This window comes from Mercurialis annua, linkage group LG5 (assembly GCF_937616625.2).
Source record: "Mercurialis annua linkage group LG5, ddMerAnnu1.2, whole genome shotgun sequence".
NCBI lineage: Eukaryota > Viridiplantae > Streptophyta > Magnoliopsida > Malpighiales > Euphorbiaceae > Mercurialis > Mercurialis annua.
The window spans coordinates 23,893,771-23,908,793 of NC_065574.1; the positions used below are offsets into that span (position 1 = coordinate 23,893,771).

Below are 15,023 nucleotides of genomic sequence, written 5' to 3' on the forward strand. Positions count from 1 at the left end.
ACCATGTAAAAGATAAAATATATAATAAATATAATAGGTCATGTAAATATTATTCACGTGCTAAAATTTCAATTTCAATATTAAATATAATAATTTATTATAAATTAAATTATTATATTTAATAAGTAAATTAAGCTATATATAGAGGGTCATATAAGTATCACTCGCGTACTATAAAGTCAATTTCAATAAAATTTGTTACAAAAAATAAATATTTTATTAAATAATGTAATTAATATTTACTACATATGCATAACGGGTCATATAAATGTCACTCGCGTGCGTACCACGTGGCCGAACGCTAGTACTATATATAAAAGCACGGATGTGGGGGGACATGCACATTTACGTTAATGTCTTTTTCACTTTATAAAATATAATTATTAATTTAAAACTATTAATATTAGAGTACTAACTAAAATAAACTACTATGGAAACGATAAACTAATGACACGATTTTCTCGAAAAAAAACCTGATGTCTTCCCTCCCAGCCTTAAACCCTAACCCTAAAATCCCCATCATCAACCCTAGTTTCAACCCCAACCGATCATCACCTTCAGCTTCCAACCATGTCGTTTACTTCGAGAATTTACCAAGGTCATGGAATTATCTCAATCTTCAGAATGCATTCGAACGATACAACCTTTATGGTAAAATTTCAATTGCAAGAAGATTGAATTCTGGAAATCGTTGTTTAGGGTTTCTCAGAATTGACTCGTCTACCAGTATTGATTGGATCCTATCACAGATTAACATTATCTCTATCGGGAAATATAGGTTACGTGCTTTTGTAGCTAGGTATCCAAATCCTAATACAGTTTCTTCATCACCTATTGAACCAAAGGAGGTTAGCAAACCCATTCAGCATAATAAACCTATATCTACTGCCGTTCGTGACGAGAGGAGCTTTGCGGATGTTCTAGTTAAACCTGCAAACAGTAATACGGCCTAGCTACAAGAACCTGTTGCAATTTTTTATTCAGAATCTGGACATATCTCGGACTGGCTTTCACGATCAGTTTCTATTTCTTTGAAATCACCGGATTCATTACTTTCTGCTAATAACTATCTCATGGATTTGAGAGTTGATTTTGAGACATCTTCCATTCTTGGTGGCTTGGATTTTCTACTTACATTCTCATCTGCAAGAAAGCGAATGATTTTATTCGCAGCAGACCTGGTGCTAGCGATGGTTTTTTCCAGGATTATGCAAGGCTGAAAACTACGTCAAAACCTCCAATCGCTTAGCGTGGATTAATATCTATGGAGTTCCTCTAACCTTATGGACAGATAAATTTTTTATCTTCATCGGCAACCTCATTGGAGAATCAGTTACTGTTCACGAGGAAATTGCACGGAAAGATCGTTTAGATGTTGGGGCGGTCTTAGTTTCCTTAAAAGGTGCTCGTGTTAATAAACTTTTGAAAGTTATTTATAACAATCAGTTTTGCATGATTCATGCCTTGGAAACTGACAGAGCTATCTCTTTTAGCTCAGACGAAGATGGTTCAATTTATGATTCCGAGTCTGATGTTAAAATTGAAGGGAACGATCTCAACAAAGATATTTTTGCCCAGCTAGCTTCTCCATCTTTATCTTCAGCTTCTTTAAACAGCAATCAGATCCCTTTATCAGCAAGGGATAACCTAGACAGCAACGAGATCCTTTCTCTTGGAAAGGATACCCCTTCTTTACCTCTTCTAACACCACAGGTTGGCTCTATTGTTCAAGAGACCTTACCAATTGATGATGTTTTGAACTTAAGTAATACGGTATCCGATTCTCATAATTTGCCGAATGAGAGTTTTTCTTTTTCGGCTGAGCAGACTACACTGCAATCTGCTGATTCTACAACTTCTATACCAACACTTGAGGATCATCAGTTGACACCTATCAACAACGAATTTGTTCATTATTCTCTTGACAATATTACGGTCAGAAAGCGCAGGGCTCACAAGACAATCTTGCCGAATGGTAATCTTATTTCAACCTCAGAACAGCAACTTTCTTCAGCCTCTGAACCATTACTTTCTTTAGCTTCTGAACCAAATTTTGAGAACATGAACAAGCTTATCATCTCTGCCAGAGAAAAAACGAACAAAGGGTCTTTTGATGAAGCCCTTAAAATTTGGGATGTGGGACATTCGATGTGTTTTTTCCACTCAGATTCAAAGGTAACGACAGTTAAACAGTTACTCCCTAACATGGAGCAAGATTTGGAAAATCAAAAAGCATGATTTTCTTTCTTTGTCTCAAGGTTTTTAAATTCTCTTAATGACTATTCCTTTCACTTTTATTTCTTGGAATTGCAGGGGTGGCTTGTTAAATCATCGAAAACAGCATTTTGTTCAGAGTTTGGTCAATAAATACCACCTCTCTTTTTTTGGTTTGTTAGAAACTAAAAAGGATACGGTTGATGCTTTTCTTGTTCGTAAGCTATGGCCGAATTTATATTTTGATTTTGCATGGGTCCCGTCGGTTGGTCCTTCAAGCGGTCTTCTTGTTATTTGGAATACGATTATACTTCAGAACACTGTGATTGTTTCTGGGTCGCGCTGGATTTGCATGGATTTTACTTTTAATTCTTTGCCCATTCGTCATATACTCGTTTACGCGAGTAATCTAGCATCAGAAAGATTGTCCCTATGGAATGAGTTGTTGCCTCTATCGATATACACGGGGCTGGTGTTTATAAGCGGAGATTTTAATGATGTTTTATCTCCTGCTGAACGTTTCCTATGCACAGATTTCTTGCCTTCTATGATAGCTTTTCGCGACTTCCTAAACGTAGCTGAACTAGTAGATCTTCCGCTACAAGGTCGCTCCTTTACTTGGCAAAATTCGTTCTCAAAATCTAGAATCGATAGATGTTGTTCCTCTCTGTCGGCTGTCTACGCTTGGAGCTCTAGTTCATTAACAGCCCTGTCTAGAGGGTTATCTGACCATGTTCCTATTTTATTCCAATCAAATGTCAAAATTGATTGGGGCCCAAAACCTTTTCGTTCGATTGATTCGTGGTGGGAACATTCTGAGTTTAGTAGCTTCGTTAAGAGCTCTTGGGATTCTCTTGATTCAACTACAAATCCTTTACCGCTTGTTCGAAAACTAAAGCAACTTCGAGAAAGGATCAAGACGTGGAATACGGATGTTTATGGGGATCAAAATAAGAAGAAAACTGAACTCTCTGCAGAGGTGGCACAGCTAGACATCATTGCTGATTCTAGAAGCCTTTTAGTTGGGGAAATAGAGCGTTTAGCTGATATAAAATCCCAGCTTTGATTTGTTGAAAAACGCCTAGAAAGCTTGTGGTTACAGAAGTCTAGACTGAATTGGGCGATGCAAGGGGATAGAAATACAAAATTTTACCACACAACAGCTTCCATACACTACCGTAACAATTAGATTATGGGTATTACTGTTGGAGATGTAACCTTTACTGAACCAGATGATATACGGTTGCAGATAAGGTCTTTCTATTTGACATTATACTCCAAGAATCATAAGGTTTTGGTGGATTATAAAGGTTTTGACTTTAAAACGTTAACTGCAGATCAAGCTGCGGGTTTGATATGCCCATTTCATGAATCTGAAATTTATTCAGCGCTGACTTCTTGTAGTGATTCGAAAGCTCCAGGTCCTGATGGCTTTAATTTTTTCTTTTATAAACGAGCTTGGCAATTCATCAAAAGGGATGTCATAGAGTTCTTTAACTCGTTTCATTATTCGAACTTGTTGCCGGCAGGTTTGAATTCTTCGTTTATGATTTTAATCCCAAAAGTTGTTGGTTCTTCAAATATCCGAGATTATCGACCTATCAGCTTAGTAAATTGAATTTATAAGATGTTATCTAAATGCCTCTCTGCTAGACTTGCTCCTCTTCTTCCATTTGTAATATCTGAGCATCAACACACATTTATAATGGGTAGGAGTATAATGGATTATTCAATGATTGCAAATGAATTAATCCATTTTGCGAGAAAAAGGAAAGAAAAACTTCTTGTTCTGAAGATTGATTTTCACAAAGCATTTGATTCTCTGGATTGGAGCTACTTGTTGAGTGTTATGAAATCTATGTCTTTTCCAGAAAAATGGATTACGTGGATGTCTAACTGCTTATCATCAGCTTTTATATCTGTGCTTGTGAACAGAAGCCCTGTTGAGCCTTTCGTTCTTAAAAGAGGTGTTAGGCAAGGAGATCTGATTTCTCCCTATCTGTTTGTTTTAGCGACAGAGGGGTTGAAAACTATCTTGCAAAAAGAAAAGGAGATTGGCCTTATTAATGGGTTTTCTTGTACTGATGATCACGACTCTGTTTCTGTTCTTCAATTTGCAGATGATACGGTCTTATTTCTTCCATATGATCTACAGCAACTTCGCAATTTGACTCGGATCCTCCGCTGCTTTAAATTAATCTCAGGTTTGAAAATCAATTTTTATAAAAGCTCTCCGCTTGGAATTAATGTCTCTGATTCAGATTTGAGCTTAGCTTCAGATGTAGTAGGCTGCCGTATTGAGAAATTCCCTATCAGATATATGGGATTACCTCTAGTTGTTAGTAGGATTCCTGTTTCAACTTGGGATCACGTTATTCAGCGCTTCAAAACTAAACTGTCCCTTTGGAAAGGAAACTTGTATCTCCGGCGGGTCTGTTAGTTCTTCTGAAGTCGGTTCTTTATAGTCTTCCAATATATTTTATGTCGATTATTGGAATGCCTGTTTGTGTTCAAGATCAGATAGAGACTTATATGCGAAAATTTCTTTGGAAAGGTGATAGCTCTTCAACTAGAGTTCTTTGTCGAATTTCTTGGAAAATTGTTTGAAGAAACTATGAAGACGGGGGATTGGGTGTTTGTAATTTGCGAATTCGAAACCAAAGCTTGCTTTTAAAATGGTTATGGAAGTTGCGTACGTCAAATAGAGATTCTTTATGGTTTAAGCTTATTTCAGCTTGTTCTTTTGTAACAGACTGGAATTTCTCCTTCTTGGTGATACTCAGCAGTTGTCGTTTATTTGGAGGGGCGTTAGACGATATCGTTGTCTTGATGAGGCAGTTTGGGATCTTTTTATTAACAATAAGAGTTTCAATATCGGGAATGGAAAATCGATATCTTTATGCCATGATAACTGGCTGGGGTAGGAACGGCAGCAAGTCTCTTTCCCTGTTTATTTAATCTTTCAAATAATAAGCAAGCTAGTATCAGCTCAGTTTTGGCGAATGAGTGGAGATGGCGTAGAAGACTTCGGCTGGGTGAGAACAATCAGTTTGCAGATCTGTGTTTTCTTTTTCAGCAGGTTTGTAATGGATCTACAGCAGGTATTGGCAATGAGGATGTGTTGGTTTGGAAGCTTAGCAGTCACGGATTTACAGCTGCTAGTATGGCTTCAATAATCAGGTTAGCAAATGTTCAGAATAATAATTCAGCAGCAGCAAGTAGAAGAACAGCAGCTGCTGGAATTAATAATTCTCAAGGGCAGATTTTGGCAGCTACACAAAGAAGAAGAACAACTACAGGGACCATAATTGATGATCAGCAGGTTACAGCAGCATTTCAAGGAAGAAGAGGTGATGCAGATTCGACAGGTTTAAAATCCTCAGCTGCAACTTTCAAATTAATCTGGAAATGTGAGGCTCCTCCGAGAGTGCTTTTCTTCATGTGGACGGCACTGCATTATTGTACTCCAACGCTTTCTTTTCTTGCTTCTCGAAAGATCGTTTTGGATAGCAACTCAAGGTGTGATATTTGTGGAGAAGTTGAAACTCAAAATCATATTTTTTTGCATTGCATTTTTGCTAGGAAAATTTGGTATGAACTCCTTCACTTGATGGGTATATCTTGGGTAATGCCTTCTTCCTTTGAGGATTTCTTTTTATAGTGGATTGCTTTAGTTCCTAATAGAGGTGTTTCGAAGCTTTGGACAACTATTTGGATAATATTCATTTGGGAAATTTGGAAGTGTCGAAATTTGAGAGTCTTTCAGCATAAGGATTCATCAACAACAGACGTGATCTTCAAGAGTCTTAATAGTGCAGCTTTTTATTATAAATGTAAACATCCCGCTTTTGTTTACACCGGTTTAGACTTGTATAGAAATCCGGATTCAATTTTTTGTAGCTCTTTCCTTCTCTCTCGAAGTCGTAGCCTTAAGTGACGTAAGCTTTGAGTAGGGTTTGTTTGCCATTTCTTGTGGCGTTTTTATAAAATATATAATCATAAAAAAAAAGATAACAATTGAGATTAGAGTACTAATTAAAATAAACGACCATGTTAAGATAATTATCTAGAGTACTAATTAAAATAGACTACTTAAAATATTTAATAATTACTATTTTAATTATTTCTTAATTATATAATATAAATAATTAGTGGACAATTTAAGAGATGCAAATATTATTTTCTAGACTACTTTTATCATGTTTTGACAGATCTATGAATTAAAAATTCTTCGCAAAATAAAGTTCTTTACAAATCCTAGAGATTAACCATTTATTTTTATCATATAAATTTTCTTCCTAGATTCATAAGAAATGATGAAATAAATTCTCTTATACAAAAAAACTCATAACATTTCTTTAGTGACAATCTAAATTTTGTGACGATTTGATATGTCATTAATTAATAGCTTTGGTAGTAATTAACTGTTAAATTATTTAAAATTCTTGTTTACTTAATGGTATCGCTAAATAATTGTATGCAGGATTGGGATTCTCTCAAGTTTAAAATGAACTTGAGGGGGTCATGTTCACGATCTACACCGTTCATTATAAAATGAACGGTGTAGATCAAAAAGGTATAATTTTGATCAAATTAATCTACACCGCTCATTTTACAATGAACGATGTAGATTATAAAAATGACCCCCTCAAGTTCATTTGAACTTGAGGGAATCCCAATCCTTATATGCATTTCTAACACCGAAAACTAAAAGAGAAACGATATGGATTGATGATGTTCTTTTAGTGACAGTTTTAAATTCGTCACAAATCCATCACAGTAAAAAAGTTGACAATTTTTTTATTAATAATTTTAAAGTAATAACTAAAATAAACTATTATATTAAAATAACTATTAAGATTTGAATAATAATTAAATTAAACTACTATATTAAGATAATTTTCTAGAGTACTAAGTAAAATATACTATTCAAAATATGTAATAATTACTATTTTAATTATTTTTTAATTATATAGAATTTTAAATAAAATAAACTACTTTAATGACTATTTTAATTATTATTTGATATTTGATATTTAAATTTTCTATAAATATAACATTTAATATTAATTAAAAATGTTAAACTATTAAAAAATTATTTAAAATATATTAAATAAAATAAATTATTTCTAATTAAATACTATTTTAAATATAATTTGATAATTTGGCGAGTCACACTACGAGCCACGTGTGTAACAAGTAAAGCGACACTAGTATAATAAAAAGTGTTGTGTTGGCTAAGATAAAATATTTTAATAATTTATTTTCTTTCTATAAAGCTTCGTCAAGAGATTTAAAAAAATAAATATAAACGTTTAACAATATATAAAAATGAATCTCAAGTCGGTAAAAATATTTGAGTCCTACACGGTAAAAGAAATTATTTCCAAGTAATAGTAGAGTCTTATGCTGATCTTTATTGATGGAGTCTGCCTTCTGATCCGGTGAATGAGACCTGCAAAACAGGGTAGAAGCTAACTGGACGGTGGTTATCCGATTAACTCTCCGATGGTAAAGTCAGTTTTGAGCTTTGAGAAGCGTTTTGAGTATATTAATGTAGTTGTGTGTTTAGGCATACCTCATGCTCCTTTTATAGTACATGATTACATATCTAGTAGAGTCGTAATAGGAAAGTGAATCCTACTTTATAGGGTTTGACCCTGTTTAGAAGTAATCTACCTTATTCAGACATGAGTCCTATTTTGGAATGTCTTCATAAATAGTCTCGTCTTCCTAAGTTAGCGCTTATCTTCCTAAGTTAGAGTTTGTATCCAAATACGAGAGATACTTTGAGATTATGTAGTATATCTGGTAATCTATCCGAATCCCAGGGCCGACGCGCTTTATCCGAGTTCTCAGGGATTCGGTTTTTATCTTGTTGGATGATAACACGACGGATCCTATGAATTCGGCCGTCTGCTTTATGTGTTTTGGTCCTCTTGGCGGGAGTCCGACATCGTTCTGAGAATGGATCTCCTGCGACTCAGCTCCATTATATTTAAGATAGGATTCGGTATCTATCATTTATCAACAGAAAATAGGGTAATAAAGTAATACTCTCTCTCTCCCGTTTAAGAAGGGACATATTCCATTTTTAGTTCTCTCCTATCTAAGAAGGTCATAACGTGTTTTCTGTGTCAATTTATATTGAACTTCCACTTTTATCTCTTTAGTTATTTCAATATGCATTAAATGCAACTCAATTTACAATATATTTATTTTATTATTAGGAGAAACTATACTAATTAATAGGGGTACACATGACAAAATAAAATATTGTCTTATTTTATTAATTTTTGTGCAAAACTCATTTGTTCATTATTAAACGAAATAGAGGGAGTATTTTTTTTGTTTTGCAGAGGTATATTCTCTTATAAATTTTAGTTGCATTAAATCTTTTACTTTGTGTCCATACATTTGTGGCCAAAGGAAAAGTCCTAAGAATAATGCTAATATACATTATAAAAAAGTTACTGCAAAATTGTAAAACCGGAACTTTATTTCTCAAATACTCATTCTTTAAAATATTTACAATTTCTATCCATCTCTCTTTACATATTCTAACCTACTAATAAAACAAACTCACCACGATCTAGCAGTTTGATGTACAAGCGTATCAAATATCATTTTTACCGGGTTTCCTAAATATGAATGGTGAATTAGATAACTCAAATACAGTAGATATTACAGGTAAGATTATGGTGATTGCCATCATAATTCTATTCCTGTACTTTTTGTTTTCTTACTTCATCTTTACGCAAAATGGTTTCCGTGGAGTGCTGCAGAACCACATCCACCGCCTCAATCTCGCCGGAACCGTCGCCGATTCATCTTCAATCCCGGGCAAGACCCAGTTCGGAGAGGGCTAGACATCTCAATACTAAGATCATTACCGGTAATTTTACCCACGACACACACATTCATTGTACTTTTTCTTCTCTTTTGCACAGTAACTGCTCCTCATCAACACTTACCGCCGCTCGTTATCCACCGCTATCCATCGCTTCCGCTCACTATCTATCGATACCGCTGCTCTTAACAGTGCTTTTGATAGGGAAGAACAACTAGCGGCGAAAATGTGAAACTAGAAAAATGCTGCAGAGACGAAGAAATTTGATGGAAAAGTTGATCTTCTCAGAATCATCATGATGCGCCAGACCCCATTCGTAATAGGTACATATTATCAAACTTCACTTGCCACCGTGATCCACTTGTTTCAAAAATCACTGCCGTTGCGAACAACCGTTAACCGAGTCGAAGTCACCCCGGTGACCGCTCTTCCTCCTACAGGAAACACATCAAAACAATCTGTACCGATGGCTAACTCTGTTGATACTCAACCGTATGGTTACAATCTGCATTAGTGGCATTGATGGTAGTGTAATTATTTCCTTTTTTATTATAAAGTCTGTATAACTAATAACTGCTTCTATGTGCATGGTGCATAGCTTACACGCGTGTCATCTTTTCAAATCCAACGAAACAACACGTCTAAAATACGTGAGATACTTTTGAAATGTGCAGAAAATTCATATTTAGTTCCTTCGAACATTGTTTTGCAGTTCTGGAAATTGTTCTCTACATGTTTGCTCAAAATAAATGAAACTGCTAGAATTTGATCATTCGATCGAAACTCATATAACCTTTAATCTTTTTACTTGTTTGAAGAATAGTTTTTATTTGTTTCAATTATGAATAACTGTACTATTTTGGTTTTGATACTTTTTTATGTCCACTTTTTGTGGTTTCAAAAAATAAAAGTTTATATAAACTTTACTCTGTCAATTTCATTGAAAAACAAAAAGAACCCTATTTCAATTTTACTATATTTTTTAAAATTTTACTTCAAATTTTTCATCTTGAGTGATGTTCATTTCGCACTAAAAATCTGAAATGTTTTACGTAAAAACATTTCCTTCATAACAACTCTCCTATTGATTTTTAAAATAATTTTTTTTGTATATTTTGTGAATTCTTTTGTCATTTTTTAAGAAAAATTCCATCCCCAATTGGGTGTTTATTTCCACTTTGTGGGTGTTTATATCACATATGAAGAGTTATCACATTTACTTATGCAAGAGGGGCATCTCAATTGGCCCCTCTAGCTTTCATCCTCTATCGTCAGTAGGTGGAATTTTTCTATTATCAAGTAAGATTAAATTGGTTTATTATATTATTTTTATTTTTAACTTAAATGATCATGTATGCTATGCTGGTGAGTCTTATTTTGAATGATTCCGACATTTCAGTTTTGCATTCTACAAAATTAAGATAATATTTATATTACTCTAGTCGATACCAACAGTAAGTAATTTTAATTTTTAAATTTTATCGTTCTATATTGCTACCGTTTGTTTAATAAATTATTCACGCTTATAATTTGTTAAACAAATGTGTAATTGGATGGCTTATTTAATAGCCGCTAAGTCCATTTTTATATACTTTTTTAGGAGAAGACCTTTCTTCTTATATATTTATATCTTGTTATTTTTGGTAAAAAAAAAAAATTAGTCTAAATGTTACAAAAAAATATTAATTTATAAATTACAACTGTAAATATTTTATTTGTTTGTGTTTTTTATTTTTTTGGACATATACTTCTAAATGAGGGGCCTATCAAGCATTTCTTACTCTTTCTGTCGTCAATTGGTAGAACTTCTCTAATATCAATTAAATAATCAGGTATTCTATGCTGGTGATTGTTGCTCTGGATGATCTTGACATTTCAATTTTTGCTTTTCTACAAAATCAAGGTAATATTTACAACACATTAGCCGCAACCAACTATAAGTAATTTTTTCATTTTTTATTATTTTATATTTATTGTTCGTTTAACAAATTATCCATATATTGATATTTAATTTTTTAAATGAATGTGTAATTGGATGGCTCAAATAGTAGCTGCGAAGTCCACTTTTTAGTTTTTTTATTTCAAGAGGGTTTATCATCTTCATGAGATGGCCTTTCTTATTATATATTTATATATTGTTATCTTTGGTAAAAAAAAAACTACTAATAAAACAACAACACTTGGCATGATTCTAACAGACGCGTCGTTAAATAGGCACGATCATGATCTTTTATTGAAAAAATTGGGTTTTACTATTTGCCGCTCCTTTTCACTTAACACCGCCCATACAAAAGACATTTTCGCCCTTCTAGCAAAATTTTCACAAAAAAGTTATCTCAACTCATTCGAACACATTCGAACAAATACGTCAAAAGACGATTAAAATGATGGACAACGAGTACAATTCGTCGAGTAACGAGTATCGACGTTCAGAAACAAATTTTTTCGGCTTTTCCGAGGTAGAAAATAATTTTTTAATTTTTTTTTATGTTTTTATAGGGGGGACGACCCCAATTCACGTCCTCTCCTTCAGAGGGGACGTGAAACTTCCTCTCTGGAGGAGGGGACGCCGGACGCCGGACGTCCAGGCTATTTCCGGCTGCGACCGAAACGTCGGAGCCGTAAATTATTATTTTTTTTAAAAAAATGTTAAAATAATTAATTTTTTATTTTTAATAATTTAAGTGATTTTATAAGTTTATTCGATTTAATATATATTGAATATTATTAGGATTTGTTAAACGTAATTATTTATGTTTTGTAGTTTCATTTAGAAGATTATGGCGATGACGGAATTGATTACAGCGATCGGTTTAATGCAGGACATGGGTTTGATACTGATGTTGAAGCAATTAGTTGGGCTAAGAGTATTGCCACAGGGATTGGGTTTGAGTTAGTGATTTCGTCTCATAATAACGAGGGAAGAAAAAAGCTTCTGAGATGTGCTCGGGGTGAACGTTATAGAGGTTCATTCACAGATTCTGATTCATTCGTACGAAAAAATACGAAGACAAAAGCGTGTCAGTGAAAATTCAAAATTGTTGTCAAATTAGGCAAGACTGCATGGTTTGTACTTACGGATCCTGGTATTTTGAGTACACACAACCATGCTTTACCTGTGTATCCTGAGGGATACCGTCAGATGAGTGGGCTGAGTGCTGAAGCGAAAGAAATTGTGCGAGATATGAGTGCGGCACAAGCGAAGCCGTGTTCTATAATGGCAGCTTTAAAAGAAAAAAATACCATCTGACAACCCTACAAGAAGGCAAGTCTACAACTACAGAGGGAATTTGAGAAAATCTAGCTTTGAGGGTAGAGATGTGGTGGGTCAGTTTTATCACATGGCTCAGAATAGTCATTATGTGCACTGGACTCTTACTGAGGAGGATACAGGTGTGGTGACCCACCTTTTCATGGGTCATCTCGATTTAGTGAGGCTACTACATTCGTACTACTGGATAATCGGTATCGACTCCACGTACAAGACGAACAAGTACAAGCTGCCTTTTTTTGAGATTATTGGAATGACTCCTTCCAACAAGAACTTCATAATTGCAGATGCAATTATGAAGGATGAGACTGAGAGGAGCTACAGATGGGTGTTGGAGAGACTGAGGTATTTGATTATCATCATGTTATTTAATATTTTAAAATTATGATATTGAAATTCAAATTCCTTATTAAATCATCGGGTAATACAGGTGCTTGATTGGGGAACATATTCATCTGAGTGCTATTCTTACTGATAAGGAACTGGGGCAGATCAGACCAGTGTCAGAGGTTTTCCCACGTTCTTCTCATCGACTATGTATATGGCACATAAATAAGGATGTAGAAGATAGAGTGTACAGAATAAGTGGGAAAAACAAAGAATTTGCTGAAATTTTCAAGAATAGTACCTAGAAGAAAATTATCACAGCGCCAACTTTGGCACAATATAACATAGATGTGGAAGACTTGAGAGATCGGTTTAAAGCTTTTCCAGGGTTGATACAGTACATTGAGGGGACTTGGTTGGTGCACAGAGAGAAGTTCGTATCTTACTGGACAAACTTAGTCCTACATTTTGGAAACACCACCACGTGTAGAGTGGAGAGCGCACATACGCAGCTAAAGCAGTTGCTCAACTCTAGCACCGGTACTCTGGACACAGTATGGACGAAGGTCGACAAAGTTATAGAGTCGCAGCTGATAGATATCCGGTACTATTCTTGTCAAGTAATATTACTACTTATATAAATTATGTTGTCATTATTAATAAGGTAAATGTTTTGCATATTTGCAGCAAAACACTTGAGGACTCCCGACGGACTATAGGCATCCATCGACGCGGTTTTCCATTTGATAAGCTCTCCTGCAGAGTGTCTCATTACTGTCTGGATTTAATATCGAAAGAACTAAGGCGTATGCGAGGATTGAGTACTGATGTCTATGATCGTTGTGGTTGTGTGCTTAGATCAACACATCAGATTCCCTGTGCATGTGAGCTGCGAGCAATGGTAGATTCAGGTACCACGCAACAGTTTTATTGCATACTAATATTAAAAATAGTAATATTGTTATTGAAAGCTAATTTGTGTTATTTTCAGGTAACCCGATCAGTCTGGATAGTATGTACCCGTTTTGGATGAAACTTGTTATTCTCGGGGATGGGATGGACACATCTGCACAGGCTGATTATGCTAGTTTTCGGTCGGAGGAACATCAGTATTTTCACGAGATCGCTGAGGAGGTCATGACTAAGGATCCTTTAATGTTGCGTGATATTTCTCGTATTGTTCGAGAGCGACTTCACCCCGAAGACTTAGGCTATAGGGAACCAGAAGTGAAGAACAATGTCAAAGGTCGACCAAAGGGGAGCAAATCAACCAAGCGAGATCCGAGTCGTCATGAGTACAAGGACCGTGTACGTGGTCGTCTTAAGTCTTCCCAAGGTCAGCAAAACCCTGCTTCCACGTCAGGTAAATTATCATCTACTAATATTGATAATATATGTCTACTATAGTAATATCCTTGTTATTTGTAATAATATTGTTTTTTTTTTTGCCGCAGCTAGTTCGCAAAATGCGGAGGTTATTCCAAGATTCATTTTTCCATTTGTTGAAGAACTTGTGGACGTGTGTGGGGACGGCAACTGTGGATTCCGCGTCGTGGCGGACTACATATATGGTGACCAGGAGATGTGGGGACTGACTAGAATGAACATTGCAAACGAACTTTCTGCCCACCCTTTGCGATATGACGGTCTTTGCGTTGATGGGTTAGAAGCAGCCATTACACGTATTAATTGGGAAGGGGAATCCTGCGGCCCTCGCAACTGGATGCAGGTATTTGACTGAATTTGATATCATTAAGTTATTTAATTATTATAAAAAAATTTATTTAAATTATGACTTACTAACTGGATGCAGGTATGGGATGACTTGTACCCTATTGCCACTCTCTTCAATAAAGCTGTTATTTACATACAAGGCGGGACGCTACCAGAGACGCGGTTCGGTTCCTGTTCCTATACTGTTCTGTCTTTGCATTCCTCTGAGGTCCACTCACGATCATCGAAAGAGATAGTGATACTATATATTAGTGGACGCTCTCACTTTGTTAGGTTGAATTTACAGGATAATTTTCATGTCCCACCAATTACCTCCATGTGGTTCAACCACAGGGACCGTACTGTTATGTCTTGGGATACTTTATATGGTAGTAGGAGAGATTAATGGGATAGATTGATAGGTATGGCAGATTGAGTTGATTGTAAAATTTTAATTCGGAGCCTTATTTCATTACGTGTGTTTTATTATTATACGTCTAATATTTTTGAAACGCACATTATATCTAACAAATTAAAATGTTCATAAAATTGCATAATAAAAAACGTACATAATAGTTAATAAAATGTCTGAAAACTCACATCTAATAAAATAAAACGTACATAATAAGAAAAAAAACGTACTCATCG

The 15,023-nt window shown here is 35.0% G+C and overlaps 2 protein-coding genes across 2 annotated transcripts; both read left to right on the forward strand.

Moving 5' to 3' along the window:
- The first annotated feature begins 2,275 nt into the window (after positions 1–2,275).
- LOC126681735 (uncharacterized) lies at positions 2,276–3,280 on the forward strand. The gene has a single exon (XM_050377284.1). It carries the CDS (start codon positions 2,276–2,278, stop codon positions 3,278–3,280), a length of 1,005 nt encoding a protein of 334 aa, XP_050233241.1.
- A 9,125-nt stretch (positions 3,281–12,405) lies between these two features.
- Positions 12,406–14,781, forward strand: LOC126681736 (PKS-NRPS hybrid synthetase cheA-like). Its single transcript, XM_050377285.1, has 7 exons — positions 12,406–12,680; positions 12,766–12,959; positions 13,050–13,266; positions 13,350–13,573; positions 13,654–14,025; positions 14,117–14,391; positions 14,476–14,781. Exons 1-7 carry the CDS (start codon positions 12,406–12,408, stop codon positions 14,779–14,781), a joined length of 1,863 nt encoding a protein of 620 aa, XP_050233242.1.
- The last annotated feature ends 242 nt before the right edge of the window (positions 14,782–15,023 follow it).

What these genes read in the sequence shown, in the direction of transcription:
- LOC126681735 (XM_050377284.1), top strand. Translation starts at nt 2,276, where the DNA reads ATGACTATTCCTTTCACTTTTATTTCTTGGAATTGCAGGGGTGGCTTG.
- LOC126681736 (XM_050377285.1), top strand. Translation starts at nt 12,406, where the DNA reads ATGGCTCAGAATAGTCATTATGTGCACTGGACTCTTACTGAGGAGGAT. An exon ending in TGGGTGTTGGAGAGACTGAG is followed by an intron (nt 12,681 to 12,765) that starts GTATTTGATTAT and finishes CGGGTAATACAG; the next exon opens with GTGCTTGATTGGGGAACATA. An exon ending in AAACCCTGCTTCCACGTCAG is followed by an intron (nt 14,026 to 14,116) that starts GTAAATTATCAT and finishes TTTTTGCCGCAG; the next exon opens with CTAGTTCGCAAAATGCGGAG.